The 25,490-nt window shown below is 32.1% G+C and overlaps 1 protein-coding gene and 1 long non-coding RNA gene across 2 annotated transcripts in view; one reads left to right on the top strand and one right to left on the bottom strand.

Annotated features, from left to right (window-relative positions):
• The window catches only part of LOC147645024 (cell adhesion molecule 4-like), a gene marked incomplete at its 3' end in the record, with an annotated part of 61,315 nt that overhangs the window by 20,190 nt on the left and 15,635 nt on the right, over positions 1–25,490 (bottom strand). Inside the window, exon 2 of the mRNA XM_086833568.1 lies at positions 1,441–1,593. Coding sequence (XP_086689694.1) covers positions 1,441–1,576 — 136 coding nt within the window. The remainder of the gene's footprint in view (positions 1–1,440; positions 1,594–25,490) is intronic.
• LOC147645025 (uncharacterized) lies at positions 125–518 on the top strand. Its single transcript, XR_015271853.1, has 3 exons — positions 125–264; positions 365–420; positions 484–518. It is a non-coding gene; the product is annotated as an uncharacterized LOC147645025 (long non-coding RNA).

Genomic DNA, 25,490 nt, shown 5'->3' with positions numbered 1-25,490 from the left:
TTCTAAATATTCTGTACTTTATTTGAGTTTTGCTAGCGACTTTTTCAGACTGTGGAGAATATTTGAAGCGGCATAGTTGGGATAATAGACCATGATATCTTTTAGGCTTGAGGGGTATATCCCTTCTCTTCTATTCTCCACGGGAAATAATTTCGTGGAATTTCTTTTAGTACCAACGTTTTCCCACAATTATGTACATACTGTATTTAGATACTGGCTAAAGAATATCTTGGCTCTGCCGTGAGATAGGAGAATGAACGTAGGGTAAGACTGCAATTGCAAATAGCTGAGGGGCCTTTCCTGCAACATCTCGCTTTTTTGTGCACATGAAACGCTTTATTAAATTAGTCTATCCGTTTAATAGCTATCTGAATGATACTGGAAATACGGAAGTCATACATATATCATATGTGTATGCAAGTATGTAATCAAATGCTTAACTTTGTTGTTTTCACTGTTTAAAATGGCATTATATACATACAGGTTTTCAAGTAATTCTTCGCAAAATGAAAAATGACAGATATTATTTTTTGAACAGAAAATGTGTTGACAAAAACCATTAAAAATTATAATATAATATAAATTATAATAAAATTATGTATGAGCTTTTAATATGAGTAAAAAAAACATATTTCAACAAGAATATATTTTTTTATAATGAACGCTCAAACCTATGTTGAACTATTACATGCAATTCTTGGTCAATTTGGAGACGATTATATCGGTGAAGAACGGACATTTCAACAGGATAATGCACCTATCCACTGTGGAAAGCACTCAAAGAGTTTTTTTTTTTCATCGTTGGAAATCCGACTGCATATTGGAATGGCGAGCGCGCACCCCGGACTTAAATCCGATTAAATCCTTTCTCAATAACGTTTCTCCAATTGAAGACAATTTGGAACTCAAAGAATTTGAAAGAAGCTATCAATTAAGAAATAACTAGAAAACTTTAAAAACTTCAGGACGAGTTCTGAAGGTATTAAACAACAAAATGATACTCTACATATTTAAACTAGTTGTAAACTTTTCCATTGTGAATGTGTTCATTTATTTCGTTATTTTTGATATTACGAGTTTGTCCTATCTACTTATGTATTTCGTTTGAAAACTTTTTGTTTTAAAATGTTTTTATTTTATCACTTGGATATTGTTAGGAAATTAAAAATAGAAATAGAAATTTAGATTTTTTAGTTCTACATACTTATTTCGGGCACCTTATAATATTAATCATCAAGAAATTGTATATTCTTATGTTTTATTTAGATAAGCTTTATATTATTTTTTGTCGGAAAGTTCGAGATGAGAACCAAAGCATCGTTAGGATGTGGTTAAGTTTGGTTAGAAACTGCGAGAAAAAACGCATTTAGACGACCTTCTACTTAGAAAATAAAAAACTTTCTTTCAATTAATAAGTTAAGTAAAATATGAGACACTTACCGATTTGAGCACTAGTTTGATGAATAAGCGCCAACAAAAATAGCACCGTAAGTCCAAAATTAATTAGCGACGAATCAGTTTTTGACGCCTTCCGCTTTGGACTAAAGATCCGATTTTCTAAGATTCTCGGAACCATGATTTAAAACTGTATAGCTAGTTTGACGAATGCAATACAATAAGAACAGAAAAACAGTTAAGTTGAGATATTGATTGCTTATTATGCCTCTATTAATATTAAATAAATCTGTAACACTTATAAAGAAAGTGTAATTTGTGTTGTATTTTAAATCCTCAACAACAAAGATGAGCGTTATCACTTGAGCTGAAATAAAAAAATGAGAAAATTAACTATTTAAAATCTGAATAAAGTAGAAGATCTTAAATGCATAAATAAAATTAACAGTTTATTTGCTTATATTATTTTGAATTATTTAAAAATATTCCCACACAATATTGTTGCCCAATTCTTAGTGCAAATATAGAATAGTACAAATCAAAGGATGCATCGGCTCTATTTTTAGATTTCTAAAATTTTTAATGTTCTCATTTTTTGCAGTAAATATTTTTCTTCTCCGTAAAAATTTTTTCAGTTAAGGGTGTATTTAAATTTAATTTTTTATTAAAAATAATTACGAAAGTTTTTCCAACTGTTCTACACTAGGACTACAATTTTGAAAGTCCATATAGGAAAATAAAAGAGTCGTAATCATCAGAAGCTTCGGACAGTTCTTATTTATTTGTTTGGATTTAAGCCACTTTTCGGCTGCTAATTAACCCCAACGTACACAAATGTAATAAATTAACCTTAACCTTAACCAGCTGGCTTTCTAGCTGAACAGACTCTAAATAAAGACGGACTTCGATGTATCAACTCGTATGTTTATGCTGATAAAAAATACATACATATATGTACTTTATAGGGTCTATATTAGTTTTAAATTTTTATATATTTTAAAGTTGATCAAAATCAAATTATACAAATATAATATACATATGTAGCTTGGAAATTACAAAACATCTGGCAGTTTTAGATATTTGTATGTAAATGTTAAATATATTTTTTTTTTATTTGGCAAAAATTTATAGATTCTCAATGATCCTTGCAAACGGCAATGGTATGCAAGCTATAGCGTGTCGGAGTTAGCCTCGATTCAAATGCGCTTAATCTCAATCTGACAGGAATCTTTATTTACACAATCACGCTTAAACTACCAATTACTAATTACAAAGAAACGCGGCAACAATAAAAAAGGAATTAAAATAATGAAAAAAAAAATCGTAAATATTTTGAAAATATGTTTAAAAACACATAAGTTGATAAAAAATAAAACATTTAAAACATTGTTTTCAAATCGTAAATAATAACAATTTTATAAGATATTGGATTATGTAAAAAAAAAGTAGTGTGAGATAACAGCTACAAATAGCGTTGTGGGTAAAATTAAAAGGAACATGAAAATGGAAAGTTCACTTTTTCTAAACTTTGTTTTTTATGCCTGTTTAATCTATAATACTTCAGTACTTTATAGGTGACGAAAATAAAATCGAAGATATTAATTTTAAAACAATTTCTTTATTTTTCTGTTTCTCCAATGTCAGTCATATGACACATTCGTCTGATTTATGATACATTTAAAAAAGAAAGGAAGCTTCGTCACGCTGAAGTTTATACCCTTGCAGATATAACTTCGATCAGTAGCAATTTAAACTCTGAATTTAGTGATCTTGTTTAAAATTATATACTATTGCTCTGAATTTAATAATTTTGTTTGTAATTATAAATTATTTTCTTCTTTTTAGTTCGGTTATTTATACAAGCGTGTTTTTTTTAGTTTTTTTTAACTATTATTTATTTTCTATTTTTTAGTGTGCGCAGATCGCGCACTAGGTCTGTCTCTCTTACTCCTTTACGGAGGATCTATAAAAAAATGTATCAATCCTGACGATCCTAATCAGGATAATGAAAATTTTTTATCAAATTATTGCATTGTCTTCGGTCCTTGAGAAGTATGCCAAGTTTCAAGTTTATCAGATATTTGGAAACCCTTGAAAATAGTGTTCAAAGATTCCGATATATACATATGTACATCCCGAACTAATAAAAGCGTATTAAAAACAATTATGTAATGCCTGCTTTCAAATTATTCAAATTAAAACAAAAGCTCTAGAATAATATAAAAGGGATATATTTAAAATTTTATAAAAATCGTTTGAAAACTGAACAAGTTTTTGTTTTGTAATTGTATTATGGCATCTATGTATATGATATAGTCGTCAGACGGGCATGCTGAAATAATACCCTGCAGTACCAGTCATCAGTAATTCATCAACGTTTCATAAACAGTCAAGGCGGTGTTGTTGATGATTCATCGATGAACGGCCATACAAACTGTTGATGAAATTAACATGGGCAAGTCCTAGGCTGTCATCAACAACAATTAATCAATGAATGACATGCGGTACTGCAGGGTGTGTTGCACGCGCAACATTTACTTTTATGTTAGCTGCACCGAAGGGTTTCGTTTTGCTTGTACCTAGCAGCATTGGTCATTATTTAGCCGACCAATATGTTCCAGCAAGTGTCAATAATTGTAAATATTTTAAACTATGTAAGACTATTAGACTCTAGTCCTAATTTCTATATTTAAATCTATCAATTCTGGGAAGACTTCGTCTCTTTTTATACCCTTGCAGGGTATTATAATTTCAGTCAGAAGTTTGCAACGCAGTGAAGGAGGCACCTCCGACTATATAAAGTATATATATTCTTGATCAGGATCAACAGCCGAGTCGATCTAGCCATGTCCGTCTGTCCGTCTGTCCGTTTCTACGCAAACTAGTCTCTCAGTTTTTATGCTATCTGAATGAAACTTTGCAGTTAGTCTTCTATATACTCTTACTCGTATATATGTCGGAACGGGCCGGATCGGACGACTATATCATATAGCTGCCATAGGAATGATGGAAAAATTTTTACAAAAAAAATTATAACATTTTTAGTTTTCAACAGCATTTGATCAAATTTTAGATATAGCCATTTTATATTATTATACAATTTTGTGTAAAATTTGATGAAAATCGGACACTATATCATATAGCTCCCATAGGAACGATCGAGAAATTAATTCAATTAAAAAGTATAACATTTTCAGTTTTCAACAGATTTTCATCAAATTTGAGATATAGCCGTTTCATATTATTCTACAATTTTGTGTAAAATTTTATGAAAATCGGACTAATATATCATATATATATATATAGCTCCCATAGGAACGATCGAGAAATTTGAGAGGAATGAGAATGGCGGTGGCTGTTGTCGGAAGACTGACAATCGCGGTGGCGATAACATTTTTAGTTTTCAACAGAATTTAATCAAATTTGAGATATAGCCATTTCATATTATTCTACAATTTTGTGTAAAATTTTACGAAAATTTGACGACTATATCATATAGCTCCTATAGGAACGATCGAGAAATTAATTCAATTAAAAAGTATAACATTTTCAGTTTTCAACAGATTTTCATCAAATTTGATACATAGCCATTTTATAAGAAATAAAAGAAGTTAATAAAATTAAAGATTATAACTTCTTCAGTTTTCACCAGATTTTCATCAAATATCATTTTATTTTAATCTAAATTTTGTGTAAAGTTATAAAAAAAAAACCGGACTACTATATCACGAACGATCAAAAAATGAATACAATTAAAAATTATAACGTTTTAAGTTTTCAGCAGATTTTCATTAAATTTGAAATATAGCGTTTTATATCAGTCTTAAATTTTGTTGCAAATTTTATGAAAATCAGACGACTATAGGTGCCATACAAACGATCGTGGATGTGGATGTGGAGCAAAAATGCAAAAATTGTGAATGTAAAACTGAAAATATAATATGTATAGGTGAATGAAATGAGAGCAGGTATTACTTCATTGTTTTTTTTTTAACATTAATATATATATTTTATATTGTATGGAAGGAATCCAGGAAGTCATCGAAGTTCTATCTGCAAGGGTATATAAACTTCGGCGTGCCGAAGTTAGCTTCCTGTCTTGTTTGTCTTTCATGTCGTTTTTTCAAAATTCTAAAGGGTGGGCAAACGATATTATTGCTATTTCCAAAAATAAAAAAATAAAAATTTTTCTAAATATGATGAAAATTTTCAAAGTTAAATATTTTCTAAACTGGACGTGGGGAGCTTTCCAGCTTTCAAATTAAAAAAATTCCGAACCCAGCTTTTTTGAGCTGCCCTAACTGCCCTGCAAACCTTTGGCCACACCTGCCAACTCTTTATATACAATACATACATATGTACACATGTATATGAGCGCTTACATGGATTTATATACTATATGTATATTTAGTTTAATATACAATTAGCAAGCTCAAAAGTTAAACTCACCACATGCACAATATTTGCCTCTAACACTAGCATAACCAACGGAAATAATACATGAATCAATTTATTAGGACATATATATGTATGTATGTATAAACAGAATGGAAGAACACTGTGACGATCACCAAATATTATTAGCATGTACTGAATTAAAATCATTTCCTATTAAAATTTGAGTGGGCTATGATAAAAATTAAAAGCAATTTTAATATATTTTGTTCAATATTTTAATAATCAAATTAGTAACAAATTATTGTTGTAATTGGCATTACAGATCCTGAGCCGTATTCAAAATGTATGCTCGGGATTTTACTCTCTGGACACAGCTCGATGGTCTATGCCCATCACTACCCCCATGTTCTTACGTGAAGTTTACTGATCTAGTGGTCACCGAACCATGAATTACTCCAAGCATTTCCCCCTTTTTTTTTTACCAATTTTCTCATCCTATGCAGGATGGATGGAGTGGGTATAGAAAAAGAAATAATATAATGGAGTATATGTATATAAGATATGTAGTTGCAGATGTTTCAATGTCATATAGCAGGTGTATGAACATCTGGGGGAAGTATATTATAATTAAGGAACTTAAATTTTAAGATACGTCATTTTTTCGACCAAATGTTATATTCATATTTTTAGGCAGATTATTAATGACTATTGCGTCATCATGTATATGTGTATAAATGCTTAGATACATACATACATATGTATTGAAGTGAATAAATGTTCCATACAGGATTTTAAAGAGCATATTGCCATTCAATTTTTATTGATTCTTTTACATTTTACATACATGCATACATACATATATGTATGAATGTTTAATGCGAAATTAAACCAGAAAAAAACATTGCGCGCTATTTCTAAAAGTAGATTCGTCAGTGATATAATTTCGACTGGCCCGACCTCTGTTTAGCCGGCGATGGTGTGGATACATACATATTTATACCGTCCCATATGCTAAATATAAGTAATACATTTATACAGATTTGCATGTGTATGTCTCTGCATGTGTATATAAGTAGGTATAAAAAGACTTTCGGTTTCGCTTTAAGGAATTATATTTAAAATATTCCATCATTTTTTTAAATTTGGCCTTTTCAATGGCATTGTAAATTTACACAATAACTCTTGATGGCTTCAAATATTTAGCTTACTTTCTCCACTCCGAATCAGAATGATTTTCGCGTTACATTTGTCAGAGTATTTGTTTTTTGTTTTTTTTTTTTTAATATGTATATAATCGTTTTTAAGTTCAGACTTTGATGGTTTCTGGCGATTTAAGATTTTGAATTTTAGAACTATGTATGTATGTATGTACATATACCCAATGCAAGGGGCAACCTTTTTGAATTTATTAAGCTTTTCTGCTCACTTTTTTTTGTATTTTCTTTTACACTAATGTACATATACTAATGTAGGATTTCCTCTCTTTTTCTCACTAGAGGTTATTATAGCAATTTTATAGTAATCAGACAGCGTTTTCCTTCACTATCTAATTCTCCCACACTCCCGTTGCGGGCGTTGTTTCCCACTTACAGCAAAAATTCTCAAGCTATGAATATTTGGTCGGGTTTACGTTCACACGCATTTCAATGGCTTCTACTTGTCGTAGGTTCGCGCACGGAGGGTACCGAAGCCAGCCGTATTTCCACGTTCTCAGAGTGCGACGTTCGAACTGAAACTGAAACACAAAGGCTGCAAGTTAGCCAAAGAGCAAAGCGTCAACGCTAGCAGCGACGTCAGCACAGCGGCAGCACTACAGCCGGCTAGCGATTTCAAGACGTGGGCGAGGGCGAGGCAGAGGAAATCAACCCCTAAAGTCCTCGTTTTCTGGCGCAGCTGCTGATGTTTCGGTCAAGTGTTTGGGCCAAAAACGTCGGCCACATGTTAGCCGGTTCTTCTCGAGTTTTTACCGGGTATTGGTCTTTCTTCGCTCTACAATTCGTAAAGTTGTAGTTTCAAACCATTTTGAATTTATATATAAGCAACCAAATGCTTGATTTTTCGGATAATTGTGAGGAAACATTGATTTTGAATTATTGGCATATCCTTGCTGAAGATATTATTCATAAATTTAATTTTAGTTAAATGACTGATCCATTATTTTTTATCAGCCCTAACAGGCAACACGATTCAGCCATGTATGTACGTATTTATATTAAAACAAGAAAGGAAGCTATATTCGACACGCCGAAGTTTATATACTCTTGCAAATAGAACTTTGATCAGTAGGAATTAATACAATATAAATAATATATATTTATGTTTTGATTGCTTTCATTTCATTGACCTATACATATTATGTGGGGATGGAGAAGGAAGCACAATGATGTGTCAACCAAAAAAAGCATAAAATATTGTTTCAGCTTGTTGCTTCCTCCATAATTTCCTCATGCGACTTGTTTCTAAGATTATAAAATTTTACGGCACAATATTTGTTGTTTATTTGCTAAACAAAAAAAATAAAAATAAATAAACTATTGATTAATTGATTGATTGAGAACCTATTTGATGTAAAGTCGTATGCAACATTCCCGCTAAAGAATGGCTCACATGTTGTTATTTTACCTAGGCAGCGCACCTTTTTGTTTGCTTTGAGTGTTAACGTATTTGCTTTGCAGTTTTTCGTCAACTGGTATTACACTTTTTTTGACAAATACATTACATTCTATAAACGATAACTAAAAAAGTATTTTTTGTTATATTTGATTATCTGTATTATGTATTTGCAAAAGGGATACAAAAAAATAAAGTAATACTCAGATCGCTGAGAAAACCAATAAGTATGTTCTGAACCGCTGTTTATGCAACCGGTGGTCTTGAAATAAAACAAAACCTTTAGCAGGTGGCAAGGCATCAGTTGTTTTTCATACCACCTGTTTTTCTTTTTTTTTTCAAAAGGATAATAGATAGAAACAGGTGCCAAAACTTGTACCTGCGACCCTAACATTGAAACCACTGTTATTTGTTCTTTGCTTGCTTATTTATGGGTTTGCCCCTATTCTTTTATAAATGTTGTTTCCTCGGCGCACGGGACTTGTTTTTATAAACACACTACTTTACGTCTAAAAAAAAAATTTGAAAAATAAAATATAAATAAAATATCTCAAACAAATTAATAAATAACAATAATTGTATGTATTACAGCCACTTTTCCCTAAAATGACCTTGACCATTTGCGGTGCAACATATTTTTGATTTTGTTGATGCTGGTCTAATTGGTTATTAATTTTTATAAAAGAACCCGGAAACCATCGAAAACCTCGAATAAAGAATTATGATACACATTGAAAAGCTTGGACAAGACTAAACTTAAAATTTATCGTATGAAGTTTGTTTTAACAAAAAATTCCTCATTTTGTTACATACATACATATGTAAGTATTCGTACCTTGTTGGTGAAATTGTGTTTTTATTTTGTTGTTATACCCTTGCAGGGTATTATAATTTCAGTCAGAAGTTTACAACGCACTGAAGGAGGCACCTTAGACTACATAAAGTATATATATTCTTGATCAGGATCAACAGCCGAGTCGATCTAGCCATGTCCGTCTTTCCGTTTCTACGCAAACTAGTCTCTCAGTTTTGAAGCTATCAGAATGAAACTTTGTAGTTAGTCTTCTATATACTCTCACTCGTATATATGTCTGAGCGGGCCGTATCGGGCGACTATATCATTTTATATTAGTCTTAAATTTTGTGTCAAATTATATGAAAATCTGACGACTATATCGTATAGGTGCCATACAAACGATCGTTAGATGTAGAGAAAATGCAAATCTGTGAATATAAAACTGCAAACATAATATGTATAGGTGAATAAAATGAAAGCAGGTATTACTTCATTGTTTTTTAACATAAATATATATAATATATATTTTATGGAATCCTAATCATCGATGTTCTATCTGCAAGGGTATATAAACTTCGGTGTGCCAAAGTTAGCTTCCTTTCTTGTTATATGTTAACAAAAACCATTTTTCCTTCAGTAGTTTATTTTTATACCCTTGCAGGGTATTATAATTTCAGTCAGAAGTTTGCAACGTAGTGAAGGAGGCACCTCCGACCATATAAAGTATATATATTCTTGATCATGATCAATAGCCGATCCCATCTAGCCATGTTCGTCTGTCCGTCTGTCCGTTTCTACGCAAACTTGTCTCTCAGTTTTGAAGCTATCTGCATGAAACTTTGTAGTTAGTATTCTATATACTCTCACTCCTATATATCATAAAGCTGCCATAAGAATGATCGGAAAATTTTTACAAAAAAAGAAATTATAACATTTTTAGTTTTTAACCGAATTTGATCAAATTTGAGATATAGCCATTTTTTTACTCCACAATTTTGTGTGAAATTTTATGAAAATCGGGCAACTATATCCTATAGCTCACAAAGGAACGATCGATAAATTAATAAAATTAATTTTTCAGTTTTCAACAGAATTTGAGATATAGCCATTTTATATTACTTTATAATTTTGGTTAACATTTTATGAAAATCGGACGATTATATCATATAGGTGCCAAACAAACGTTCGTTAGATGTGGAGGAAAAATGCAAATCTGTGAGTGTAAAACTGCAAATATAATATGTATCGGTGAATAAAATGAAAGCAGGTATTACTTTATTGTTCTTTAACATAAATATATATAATTTATATTGTATTAATTCCTAGTCATCGAAGTTCTCTCTGCAAGGGTATATAAACTTCGGCGTGCCGAAGTTAGCATCCTTTCACGTTTTTAAATATGTTTTTTTATATATTTATATACCCGTTCACTTTAACGTATAGTTTTCTAAATTAACATAGTGAAATTTCTAGCGCCGAGATAAAGATTAAAGTTTTTTTTAAGATAACCATTGGCAAGTATAAAAAGCTGAATTTTGGATCTGCGATCCTAATAAAAGGAAAGATTTTTCATCTGGTACTATTTTAGTGAATCTTATTTAAAATGCTTATTTTTAAAGATCAATTAGTAGCAAGAGTCAGACGACAAAATAAAAATATGAAATAGGCAAAAAATCAACAAGGAGCACATATGCAAAGGCACTCCTCTTATTTTTAGAACACCTGCATTTTGGTGTAGCAGCATACTTAATTATGCACATGCACGACCTATGACGTCAGCTTGGCCCACTTCCTGATTCCTTCGGCTGAAAGACCCTAACTAAAACATAATTTATTTCAAGTGACAGCCCAAGTAGTCGGAACACGTAAGAAAGCAAAAGCCGAGTGTGCTCGACTTTTAATTACCCAAATATACCCTTCATGTTCTCAATTGAACCGAAACGTTTCTTCTCTTGGACTTCATCATGTGCGTTTTACAGAAAAGAGAAATTGAATTTCTTCTTTATTTACTGTTACTAAAAAATTCGTACTCAATTTTAATCAGCGGACTTTTTACTCCACTCACTATTATAAAAAAAATAATGAGAATAATATAATTAGAATATAAGCTTATTGTTTTGTGTTAGGTAAAAATAAAAATAAGCAAAGAAGATAATTTCTATACTTTGTAATTTGTATAAGCTTGCAGCTTGGATCATTAAAAAAAGTTAGTTAAAGTTAGCTTGGTCAAAAAAAAAAAAAAAAACTAACAGAAGATAGTATATACAACATTTATACTAATCGGCTTTGACTATTTTATCATATCATATTTAATAAGAAAGGAAGCTAACTTCGGCACGCCGAAGCTTATATACCCTTGTATATTGCAATTTGATCATTTATAATTAATAAAATATGAATTATATCTATTTGTGTGAAAAGACAAAAGAAATTCCTATTTGCATTACAGTCAGTTTCAGTCAGAAGTTTGCAACGCAGTGAAGGAGTCATCTCCGTGGTTAGATCTTGTCGGCTGTTGATGCTGATCAAGAAAACATATATTTTATATGGTCGGAGGACTCCTTCACTGCTTTGCAAATTCTCTGACTAAAATTATAATACCCTGCAACGGTATAATAAAACATTATTCAGCTGGCAAATATGATAACCGACCAATCTGAGACGTCTGCTTAGCGGTCGCAGTTTTGCGTTAACCTCCTCCCTCATCCTGGATTCTTCTTTCAAACAAATGCTCATGCGAGTGCAAACACGAATACGTGCAAATGCGCCGACCCACTACACTTGATAAATAAGGATTACAATTTAATTTCGATTTCTTGATGCTTCTGCTGTTATGTTCACCAATATATACATACATATCTTCCATAGTACTCTCAGAATGAAACTGTTCCGTAGCAGCTGTGCGAGTTGCTTGGCACGCCCCTCCGCAGAATCTGCGTTTGTTCCATAGAGCGTGCTTTGTTTACTCAGGCTTTTAGGTTTAGAATGGATTTGGTTGACTGGCAGCCAGCCGACTTGAGCACGAGGACATACAACAACGTGCCTACCACTGCCTCTTCTCTGCCTCCAAAGCGTCATCTGCATCTCAAACACGTGTATTACACGTTGAGCGCAATTTAAACAGTTTAACCGCTTTCCTGCACCTTTTTATTCAACTTTACTTTGATACCCCTGAAGGATATTATAATTTTAGTCAGAAGCTTGCAACGCAGCGAGGGAGTCATTTTAGACCCTATAAATACATACAATTTGTCACAAAAGTGTTTTCGCATGAACTTTTTCTTATATTTTTTCCCAATTTTATTAATATAAAACAACTATGAAATAAGTTTTGAACAAATTTTTTTATTATTTTATATTCTTCATTTATTTCTTAATAGTATTCAAAAAACAAAACTTAAATTCTTCAATTAACAAAAAACATATAACAAAAACAAAAAAAGTCTCCCTAAAGCCCACTGTCACAAAAGTGTTTTCGTTTTTAACTTATCGGTGATATTTTAAAGCTAGACTTATAATTAGAAGAAATTAATATTTTGTATGATGACCTTTGGCCTTAATAACAGATGTTAGTCGTGAATTCATCGAATTTATTAATTTTTCTATATAATCCAGTGGGATCTGATTCCACTCTTCCAAAATGACTGCTTTTAGCATTGGTCGGGATGTGGGATGTCTTTTTGCGACCTTCTTCTTTAAAAACGCCCACACATTCTCTATGGGGTTAATATCCGGGCTCTGGGTAGGAGTGTCGATCACTTTACCGCAATTATACAGTGTCCATAGTCGTACATTCTGAGCTTTATGCTTTGGGTCGTTGTCTTGGTAAAACTTAAAGCTCTGTCCAAATCCAAATTTTTTCGCGCTATTTACTAAATTGGTTTTTAAAATATCTAGATATTGATTAGCATCCATTGTACTTTCAATAAAAACCAAATCGCCGACACCTTTGATGGAGATGCACCCCCACACCATGACGGACAATTTGCCGAATTTTACTGTCGGTATTATGTTTTTATTGTTTAGAGCTGTCAACGGCTTTCGCCACACTCGGTTGGGTCCCAAGTTATAAAATAACATTATTTTCGACTCGTCACAAAAAATAACGTCGTTCCAATAAGTTTGGGGTTCATTTACAAGAATTGTAGCAAAAGAAAGGCGCTTCTCAACATTTGCCTTTGATAGCAAAGGTTTCTTCCTAGCTACCCGGGATGTAAAATTAGTATATATAAAGTTCTCGATCGTTCGTAAGGAGCTATATGATATATTAGTCCGGTTTTCATAAAATTTCACACAAAATTGTAGAATAATATGAAATGGCAATATCTCAAATTTGATTAAATTCTGTTGAAAACTGAAAATGATTTTTTTTTTTTTGTAAAAAAAATTTTTTTAATATTATGGCAGCTATTTATATTATTATTATTTACATACGAGTGAGTATATAGAAGACTAACTAAAAAGTTGTATTCAAATAGCTTCAAAACTGAGAGACTAGTTTGCGTAGAAACGGACAGACGGAAAGACGGATGGACGGACAGACGGACATGGCTAGATGGGATCAGCTGTTATTACTGATCAAGAATATATATTTAATTTGTTAGAAAAATGATGTGAATTGCCAAAAATGTTAATAATGAATTAGAAATTAATTAAAAATAAACCCTTCTTTGGCATCTATTTCCTTTTGTAATCGTGCAGGAAAAGATTTTACTAAATTTTGAAGCGTTTAAAGGGAAATTTCCCTCCATAGTCCTTCGAATTTATCAATTGTCTCCACTCGAGTCTTGTTCAGTTTGGACTCCTCTTACGTTTTATGTAAGACCACACATTCTCTATGATGTTGAGATCGGGACTTTGGGGTGGCCAATCTAAAGATTTTACAGAGGTGGTCAAAAGTATTTGCACAAATTCACGTTTCATAGGAGAATATTAAAAGCAAAAGAAAATGTGTCTGTTTATTTTGCATATAGCTTAATATACTCAATTCCAACCAATTGAAATCCCTCAAATCAAATTAAATTTTTGTAACTACATATCAAAAAAGTAACTTAAAAGATTTTCGCTAAAAACAATATTAAATTTAAATATCATTAAAATTATGTGTAAATATTACACTGTAGATGCATCTATTCTTTTACTTATATCACTTTTCTATGAACCGTTAACTTTCGAATTCCTTTTTGGCTTGCTTCTGAATAGATCAATCTACGCGATAAAGAAGAATAATAAGAATAACAACTAAAAGAAATTTAGTTGAAAAGAAAATGGTCGTTGTATAAATACGCTTGACTACCTTCAAAGTCCTTCTTGTACTTCCAAGTCCCTCAAAAATGTTGTTAGCATTTTTGCATTATGGCATGGAGCATTATCCTGTTGCAGGCGAAAGTCTTGACCAATAAGTCTGTCGTCGGTAAGCAATGCGTGGTCATTCAGGATTCGCAAATAGTGTCATTGAGTCATCGTCCTATTGCTGGGGACCAAATCCCCGATTCCGTTAAAGCAGACACACCCCCAAAACATGACACTGCGAATATTTTTGGGTAATCTGCAGTGAATTTTATTTTTTGAACCATGGTACTCAAAAGAACTCTCATCGGTCCATTTGCTCTCATTTGTTCCCAAAAAGATTGAGGCTTGTTAACAAATCATTTGGCAAAGGCTAATCGTTTCAACTTATTTTTACGTAAAATGAAAGGTATCAGACGGGCCACATAAGTAGTAAAGTTAGCCTCTTTTAATCTTCTTTCAACTGTTTTTCTACTAATTAAAATATCATAATATTTTTTAACTTGGAGCTGCTTTCGTGTAATATGGACAGCATCTTTAAATTTAGCATAGGCGTAGTTTTGCGTGGTCGTCGAATTTGTCAGCTTATGTTTGTTAATTTGGTAGTTAATGGTTTGGACAACAAAATTTATTAAAGCTGGTATCAGATTTATAAGCTGGAGTTATAATAACAAAAAACTGTCTTTAATGCGCACGAAACCTTCTTTTGCTCTCGCGTCTCAAAACAGAGCTGATTTGCGTGGAATGAAAAAATCTTTTAAAAAAGCTTTTCAAACGTGTATCATAATATTAAGACTTCTGGTTACAAAACATTTTTTTGCCATTATATTACGGCATTTTAAAGTTTTGTTTATGCCCTTTAAAATCAGAATATATATGTATGTTTCAAATGTATATGTATATTTCTCCTAAAAATACCCCTGGGCCAAAAAATTAAAAATTCTTTAAAACGATTATTTCTAAAACGGTTAATTACAAAATGGTCAAATTGATCAAGATTAAACGAATTTTGTTTTGTTTTGGTACCAATTTCTAAAAAAAAAAACATTTTGATATGACTTTTGCTTTCTAAAATGATGAGACAGAGAATGCAGAGTCAATATAAAGGACATATGAAAGAACCAATATTCGAACAGTTTTAATTTGAATTGTCGTTTTCTGAAATGTCGCGAGGGACATGTCGCGTGCGACCGAGTCTAAAATTTAATTAAAAAAATAACTACTTAATATTTTAAACGTAAACAAAATACATTATTAAGATAATGCATTAAAATAAATTTTATTAAAATATTTTTATCTCGCTCCGCTGAAATCAGAGCTTGAACATTTTTTTTTGCAAATTTGGCTTCAGTGTTAGTCGCGTGCGATGCCAGTAAATTTTAGTAAATATCTTGAAAAATAAGGGCCCAACCCAAGAGCTATTAGTTCCAAATATTGCTAAATTAAAATAAAGTCCTTGCACATATTTTTTTTTAGTTTGAATGCGTACGAATGTCACATTCGACATCAGAGATTTCCACAAATTCCACTATTTATCATATGTAATTACTGCTGTACCAAAAAATTTCACGCGATAAGTGGAATTTCACAACTTAACCTTTCATTCATGTTTTTATACCCTTGCAAGGTATTATAATTTCAGTCAGAAGTTTGCAACGCAGTGAAGGAGTCCCCTCGGACCATATAAAGTGTACATATATATTCTTGATCTGTCCGTATGTCCGTTTCTACGCAAACAAGTCTCTCAGTTTTGAAGCTATCTGCATGAAACTTTGTAGTTACTCGGAACAGGATCGGACGGCTATATTATGTACAAAGCTGCCATGGGAATAGTCGGAAAATTGTTAAAAAAAAAAAAAATTATAACATATTCAGTTTTCAACAGAAGTTGATCAAATTTGAGATATATCCATTTTATATTATTCTATAATTTTGTGTAAAATTGAATGAAAATCGAAGTACTATATCATATACAGTAGAATCCCGATGTTTCGTACCCCGCTAAATCGAAAATCGCGATAATTCGTAAAAAATTCTGTCCCCTTGAAAAAAACTCGTTAATTCGTAAAAATTCCATACATTTTGGTCCCCTCCTTAATTCGTAATAATTGGCGCAACGCAAAGAATATTGAACATCTTATAAATCGTAATTTTGTTTCGAAACCTCTTATAAATCGTATTGCGATGCGAAATATTTTGTAGTTAAAGCGACGTTAGATTTTGCAGACATCAGAACGGAGAAGAAATTTTATAGAATTTACAAACCAGAGCATTAATTCCTCAATTTAAACATTATTTTTCGACTCATGATGTGCCAAATAGTGTGTTTGACAACCTAATAGGTTTAGAAAACGCAATGGAAAAAATAAAAGAAAAAACACGTCGCATTCAAAAATTACCAATTATTTTAAAGCTTGAATTTTTGTTTTCAATAATTTTATGTTTCTGCTTAATTTTGTTTGTTAATTTTTTGTTTAATTTTTCTTTCATTTGAAAAACGTACAAATGAATGTACATATTTATAATGTTTGTTTAATTTTAATAAAGCTAAATACATATGTAAACATGATGTGAAATGTAAAAACCCCGTTTATTAGACTCTTTCATTTTTGAGCCCCGTTAAATAGAAATTCGTAAAAAAAAGTGATCCCCTTGCCATTTCAAATTATCGGGACTCGACTGTAGCTCCCATAGGAACGATCGAGAGATTAATAAATGAATGAAGGCATTACATTATTGTTACACCCTTGCAGGGTATTATAATTTCAGTCAGAAGTTTGCAACGCAGTGAAGGAGGCACCTCCGACCATATAAAGAATATATATTCTTGATCAGGATCAACAGCCGAGTCGATCTAGCCATGTCTGTCCTTCTGTCCGTCTGTCCGTTTCTACGCAAACTAGTCTCTCAGTTTTGAAGCTATCTGAATGAAACTTTGTAGTTAGCTTTCTATATACTCTCACTCGTATATATATATGTCGGAACGGGCCGGATCGGACGACTATATCATATAGCTGCCATAGGAATGATCGGAAAATTTTTACAAAAAAGTTTTAACATTTTCAGTTTTCAATAAAATTGGATCAAATTTAAAATATAGCCATTTTATTATACTCTAATTTTGTGTAAAATTTTATGAAAATCGGACTACTATATCATATAGCTCCCATAGGAACGATCGAGAAATTAATACAATTCAAAATTATAACTTTTTCAGTTTTCAACAGATTTTCATCAAATTTGAGGTAAAGCCATTTTATATTAGTCTTAAATTTTGTGAAAATCAACTTGTGAAAATCAACGACTATGTCATATAGGTGCCATACAAACGATCGTTTGATGTAGAAGAAAAATGCAAATATGTGAATGTAAAGCTGCAAATATAATATGTATAGGTGAATGAAATGAAAGCAGGTATTACTTCATTGTTTTTTAACACAAATATATATAATTTATATTGTATGGATTCCTATTCATAGAAGTTCTATCTGCAAGGGTATATAAACTTGACGAAGTTTGCTTCCTTTCTTGTTAAATTTGAATCAACGTGCGAAAAACGTACTTTTTAGGGCGATTTCGGGTTAAAATTTTTATGAGTGTAGCTGCGATATTGGAGCGATTGTTAAATTTATATGAGAGACCAGGAAAATAAGCAATATGAGATAATGATATAATTTTGATTGTCCTTTTTAAAACTACAAATAAATATTAGATTCAGCCTCCTGAAATTAGCTGTTTTACTTTTAATTAGTCCTAGAGTCTGTAGTACAATTTCTTATGAACCGAAAAATAAATTAATTTCATGGGATAACATATGTATATAAAACTGCAAACGGACAGACGGACATATAGACATTAGATGGTCGATAATGTTTCCATCACTGCGTTGCAAACTTCTGACTAAACCTATAATACCCTGCAAGGGTAAAAAAGAGAGTGAAGTGCTTTATTAAGTGTGGCTCATACGAGGTGGGGCTCACCCAGAGGACAGAAGCTCTTCCAGCTGTATTTGTCTCTGAAGGTTAACTGTTTACATCCTTTGAGAATGGCTTAGGCCATTCTTAAAAACATTTGACAAAGAACTACCAAATTCAACACTTGGAAATTCGAGCCCTCCCTAAAGTTCAGTCGGCGTCCTTGTCACTGCCGCTCCTGCACAAAATTCCATAATTAAATGTAAATTATAAAATTTTGCAACGCAATTTCGCTGTGAAAAGGTCTGGAAAAACGAGGTGGACGGGGCGGGACGTGATACCTGGTAACATGGCAAATAGCGTTGTCATCCCACGTTGTTAACTTGCGTGCTTATTAGAATATTCATACGAGCTTAGCAGCTGCAGACTGTCACTTGCCGCCTCTCTCTGCGTCCGCATTCTTGTAGTTGAATTGTTTTCTTATCATTAGGGCTAATGAAATGTAAGCCAAAGAAGTCTCCGTATGGCCCGGACAACAGGAAACGAACTGTCACCGAGCCAAAACTGGATAGAGAGTGTCCGTTAGGATAGACTTATTCCCGCTTTCCCTTGAGTCAGTAGGCTATCAGTCTTTAAAGTCAGCTTTAACATTCGGCTGGCGTAGCTTATAAGATCCTTAACCCTTTCCTGAACTCCAATGACACAAGGCCTAAATTTAAAGAAGCATCTATTGAAAGTGTATCTTGAGTGAACTTTGGCCGGTCTTCGGTCTTTTAGATGTTGACATTTATGAATGAAAGATTTGTTGTTTAAAAAATTTAAATGAATAACTGTTCTTATATTAGTTAAAACAAATATAAAAGCGAGCCTTTAAAATATTTGATAATGCTTCAAAGGTCCTCTCATTTTTTATTTTGATTTGATTTTTCCATTTTGAACCTAGAAGTGAGGCGAGCGGTTTGCAATAATCTGAAGGTTACAAAACTAATAGTTTTTACTACAAAATATTTCTGAATGAATCAAGTATGCTATGCATAGCATTACACCAATGAATGAAATACTTTAAAAATTACATTATCGCAGTAATTCATTTCTGTATTCGCTGATCTGAAAATGTGTTTATGCTTAAAAGGTCCTCTCATTTTTTATTTTGATTTGATTTTTCCATTTTGAACCTAGAAGTGAAGCGAGCGGTTTGCAATAATCTGAAGGTTACAAAACTAATAGTTTTTACTACAAAATATTTCTGAATGAATCAAGTATGCTATGCATAGCATTACACCAATGAATGAAATACTTTAAAAATTACATTATCGCAGTAATTCATTTCTGTATTCGCTGATCTGAAAATGTGTTTATGAAATTTTTATTTAAACAAATTAATTAGTACATTGCAAAGTACTGGAATATGTACTTAAATAAAAGTAAAAACAGTAGTAGTTAGGTTATATTTTATTATATTATATCATTGGTGTGATTACAAAATATATAAATATGATTGTATATATATATATGTAAAATATATAAATATAGAGAATTTAAATAAAGGATAAACATTAACGGTTTGTTAGCACATTTTTTTCTACTTCTATTTACAGAACAGTATTTTACACCACCTTTGAAAAAAAAGTTTCGACCGATAATGGACAGCCAGAAGGAGACATCCGATCTAAAATTTATATTCTCTTAACCAGTCGAGTTGATTTACCCCTGTCCAACTGTCCGTCTGTTATTTGAGTAACAAGAGGGCTCAATAACTACAAGGGCTTGAGCTTGATCAAGTCCATTTTCAAATATGACATGTATAGAAATTATGGAAATAAAAATAATCGAATAATTTTCCGCTAAAAGAAATATGATATTGAATAGTAAAACCTCTAAGCAGATAATGTGAAAACTTTGGCAAAGTCGGACATAAAAGTAAATCGAGTTGGAAAATGTTTTTTGTATTCGTCATGAGCATTACTGGGTGCGTCCTTTTTTAAATGATTTTAAGAAGCTATGTAAAAACATATAGTTGTAACCATTTTGGAAAATTTATCAAAAAAATTTATCAATGAAAACAAACATTAATCGTAGAAATTAAATTCCAGGTTAAGCAAAAGGTTTGAACGAAATAACAAAAGTATCTTGTCCTGTTTGATGCCAATTTCAGATCCATTAAAGACTTTTCTTAGTCCCTTTGAAAATAAGAATAAATGTGGACCCTTTCATCATCATAAAATCATAAATGATACTGCTGTCATGAGGAAAAATTAATTCAGCCGCGACATTAATAAAATAGTTTTTCAACCTCTTTTTATGACCTTGCGGGGTATTATAATTTTAGTCAGATGTTTGCAACGCAGTGAAGAAGACATCTCCGACCATAACTTTATATACTTTAATATACATATATTCTTGATAAGCATATATATGTATATATCAGTTAGTCTTCCATATACTCTCACTTGTATATACATAAGTCGGAACGAGACGAATCGGACGATTATGTATGTATTTCAATAGCAGCCATGTGATGATGTTTTATAAAATACCAGTTAGTGTTTTTTTTTTTCAGTTAATTAAATTTGATTAATTTTTAATTATGCAATTGCAATCTGCATCCGGAGCTAGCTTCCTTTTCTTTCCTTTTTTTATACCCTTGCAGGGTATTATAATTTCAGTCAGAAGTTTGCAACGTGAAGTGAAGGAGGCACCTCCGACTATATAAAGTATATATATTCTTGATCAGGACCAACAGCCGAGTCGATCTAGCCATGTCCGTCTGTCCGTCTGTCCGTCTGTCCGTTTCTACGCAAACTAGTCTCTCAGTTTTGATGCTATCTGAATGAAGTTTGCAGTTAGTCTTCTATATACTCTTACTCGTATATATGTCGGAACGGGCCGGATCGGACGACTATATCATATAGCTGCCATAGGAATGATCGGAAAATTTTTACAAAAAAAAATTATAACATTTTTAGATTTCAACAGATCAAATTTGAGTTATAGCCATTTCATATTATTCTACAATTTTGTGTAAATCGGACGACTATATCATATAGCTCCCATAGGAACGATCGAGAAATTAATTCAATTAAAAAGTATAACATTTTCAGTTTTCAACAGATTTTCATCAAATTTGAGATAAAGCCCTTTCATATTATTCTACAATTTTGTGTAAAATTTTATGAAAATCGGACTAATATACCATATATATATATATATAGCTCCCATAGGAACGATCGAGAAATTTGAGAGGAATGAGAATGGCGGTGGCTGTTGTCGGAAGACTGACAATCGCGGTGGCGATAACAGATCGATTTAACAGAATTTAATCAAATTTGAGATATAGCCAATTCATATTATTCTACAATTTTGTGTAAAATGTTATCAAAATTGGACGACTATATCATATAGCTCCTATAGGAACGATCGAGAAATTAATTCAATTAAAAAGTATAACATTTTCAGTTTTCAACAGATTTTCATCAAATTTGATACATAGCCATTTTATAAGAAATAAAAGAAGTTAATAAAATTAAAGATTATAACTTCTTCAGTTTTCACCAGATTTTCATCAAATATCATTTTATTTTAATCTAAATGTTGTGTAAAGTTATAAAAAAACCCCGACTACTATATCACGAACGATCAAAAAATGAATACAATTAAAAATTATAACGTTTTCAGTTTTCAGCAGATTTTCATTAAATTTGAAATATAGCCATTTTATATCAGTCTTAAATTTTGTTGCAAATTTTATGAAAATCGGACGACTATATCACATAGGTGCCATACAAACGATCGTTAGATGTGGAGCAAAAATGCAAATCTGTGAATGTAAAACTGAAAATATAATATGTATAGGTGAATGAAAGAAATGAGAGCAGGTATTACTTCAATGTTTTTTTTTAACATTAATATATATATTTTATATTGTATGGAAGGAATCCAGGAAGTCATCGAAGTTCTATCTGCAAGGGTATATAAACTTCGACGTGCCGAAGATAGCTTCCTTTCTTGTTTTTATTAATGTTACTTTAAAAGTCCACATTTGCAAACCCTTTTTCTAAAGCGATACCTTTTCAATGGTATTGGTATATATATTTTAATTGGACCACAGTGACCTGATTTAAGAGGTTTGTCGTAAAAGGAACCCTCAATTTCGGATCCCTCAATTGTGGACCACGCATACATACGCCTCGTAGTCAATTTTTACATAATGCTTGTTTCAGTACAGAGTGCTCCAAACCAGTAGTACGCTACCGCCTTTCAGGGGCCAAAAATGTTCTTTCTCGCCCATCTCTATTTTAAATCAACGAGATTTAACAACAAAAATCTGACAATAACACTTGATTGCTTGTGACCCTCTATTGTATTGATCCCTTCCCTTTTATTGAACTGTGAGCTCCTGTTTCTGTTCACGTCAACTTCTTATTGTTAGAAGCCCCTTTTTTTTTTTGATGTGTAAGCATTTTCATTTGAATTCTTGTACCTAATACATACATGTAGGATAGAATGGAAGATGATTTTTCAACCGCATTTTATATTATTATTCCTTATCAGCAGTTTAATTCGAAAAAATTTACTAACATACATAAGCCTGTCATTAAGAAGACTCTAAAGGGTACACTTGCTAAGGCTGGAATAAAGAACCCTTCAAGTTGCATTGGCGGTTTGCTATTTAAAATAATTGACAATTAGTTTGACACTTTTAATACCCTTGCAGGGTATTTTAATTTCAATCAGAAGTTTGCAATGCAACGAAAGAGTCATCTCCGATCACATCAAGTATACATATTCTTGTCTTCTTTATGTCCGTCTGTCCGTTTCTACGCAAACTAGTTTTTTAGTTTTGAAGCTATCTTAACGAAATTTTGCAATAAATCTTTTATTAACTCTCACTTGGTTGTATATATTTTGGAACGGGCCCTGACGACTATATCATACATATATCTACTATAGAAACAATCTGAAAATGTTTTGAAAAAAATTACAACTTTTTCAAATTAAAAAAAAAAGTGAGATATAGCCATTTTATATTATTCTACAATTTTGTGAAAATCTACCATAGGAACGATCGAGAAATTAATACAATTGCAAATTATAACCTTTTCAGGTTTCAACAGATTTAATCAAATTTGAGATACAGTCCCTTTATTTAAATTTAGAATTTTGATTTTAATTTTATGAAAATCGGACTATCACATAACTGATATATGTTACAAACTATCGTTAGATATGTAATGTAAGGCTCTTAATAAAGGTCAACTGTGCAGATGTATTGAAAGGTGGACTGTCGCTGGTTCATATCCGGCACCATTTAATGGAGGGGGGCGGCTCTAAAATATTTGCGCTCAATAATAAAAACGCGGCAACTATTTCGGGGTATTACGCGACTTGGGTCGGATCTTATTGATTGGGAAGTGAAAATAAATAAATAAATAACAAACTACATGGAATTAAAAGCTAGCTTGGGCGAGCGGATTGAAAGTTCTTTGGACTGATAGAAAAGGGAGAGAGAGCCTACGGGACATTTCGAGGCTGGTAGCGGGATCACACTGCCTCTCGAAAATAAGCGCCCTTTTGCCGTGAACAGAGCTCAAAGCATGCATTACTTTATTGTTTTTCAACATAATTATATATATTTTATATGGTATTAGTTCCTGGTGATCGAAGTTCTATCTGCAAGGGTATATAAACTTCGGCATGCCGAATTTAGCTTCCTTTCTTATTAGTCTTTGGTTTTTCATTATAATTATTGCAAAAAAAAAAAAACAAAATAGGAAGCTAACTTCGGCACCGTAGTTTGTATACCCTTGCAGATTACACTTCAATCATTAATAATTAATCCAATATAATATTATATATATTTATGTTAAAAAAGAACCTAACAATGCCTATTTTAATTACATTTTACATTTACAGTTTTTCAGTTACAGTTTTGCATTTTCCTCTACATTTAAAGATTTTTTCTGGCAGCTATGTATAGGGTGCGGCAAGAAAACTTGCTGATTTTAGAAGGTTATAAAAAAAAGTAGTTGACATACCATTCCAAATTTTGTTTATTCTTGTAACACACATGCTGAAGTTTTCATTACACAGTTTTGAAGATTACATCGGACAAGTGATGGCTGCCGTTTTCAATGCACTGAGATACCCGATTTTCGAAGCTCAGCTGAACTCTCTCAAGCATATCGACGGGTATCTTTGCAATTGCTTGCCGAATGTTATTCTTCAGGTCGTTTAGGGTTCGAGGCCGATCGGTGTAAACGATCGATTTGAGGATTTTGTCACATTCCCGCTCTCCCTGAATGTTTTCACCCACGAAACAATCGACTGCCGGGTAGGAACGCGACCTGCGATGAATGTTAAAGCGAGTACGGAAGGCACGTTGAGTGGCAATTACGGACGACCGTTTGAAAAGTAAGCCTCGCAGGCAAATGCATGATGTCGACTGTCTGCGGAGTAGACGAAACTTCAGGAAGTCCCCTAAAACATGAGACACTCCCCACCCTTACCCGACCACATCCCGCCGCTTGGCTCCAAAAACAAATCAGCAAGTTTTCGTGCCGCACCCTGTATATGATATAGAAAAAGATCGAACAAATTAAAAAAAAAAAACAAGAAACGAAGCTAGCTTCGGCGCGCCGAAGTTTAAATACCCTTGCAGATAGAACTTCGATGACTTGGAATCCAGACAATACAAATTATATATATTGATGTTAAAAAAAATAGAAAGGAAGCTTACTTCGGCACCCCGAAATTTGTATTCCGTTGCATATAGAGCTTCACTGACTAGGAATCCATACAATATAAATTATATATATTTATGTTTAAAAGCAATGAAGTTATACCTGCTTTCATTTCATTCAACTATGCATATTATATCAACAATTTTACATGCACAGATTTTTAATTTTTAATTGTATTATAATTTTTAATTGTATTAATTTCTCGATCGTTCCTATGGGAGCTATATGATATAGTAGTCCGATTTTCATAAAATTTTTCACAAAATTATATAAAATGGCTATATCTCAAATTTGATTACATTGTGTTGAAAACTGAAAATGTTATAATTTTTAATTGTATTAATTTCT

This window comes from Drosophila serrata, unplaced genomic scaffold (assembly GCF_035046125.1).
Source record: "Drosophila serrata isolate PLE 108 unplaced genomic scaffold, ASM3504612v1 contig_31, whole genome shotgun sequence".
Classification (NCBI taxonomy): Eukaryota; Metazoa; Arthropoda; class Insecta; order Diptera; family Drosophilidae; genus Drosophila; species Drosophila serrata.
Note: the sequence above shows the minus strand (reverse complement) of the source record. Positions and strands in the feature narration are given on the sequence as shown.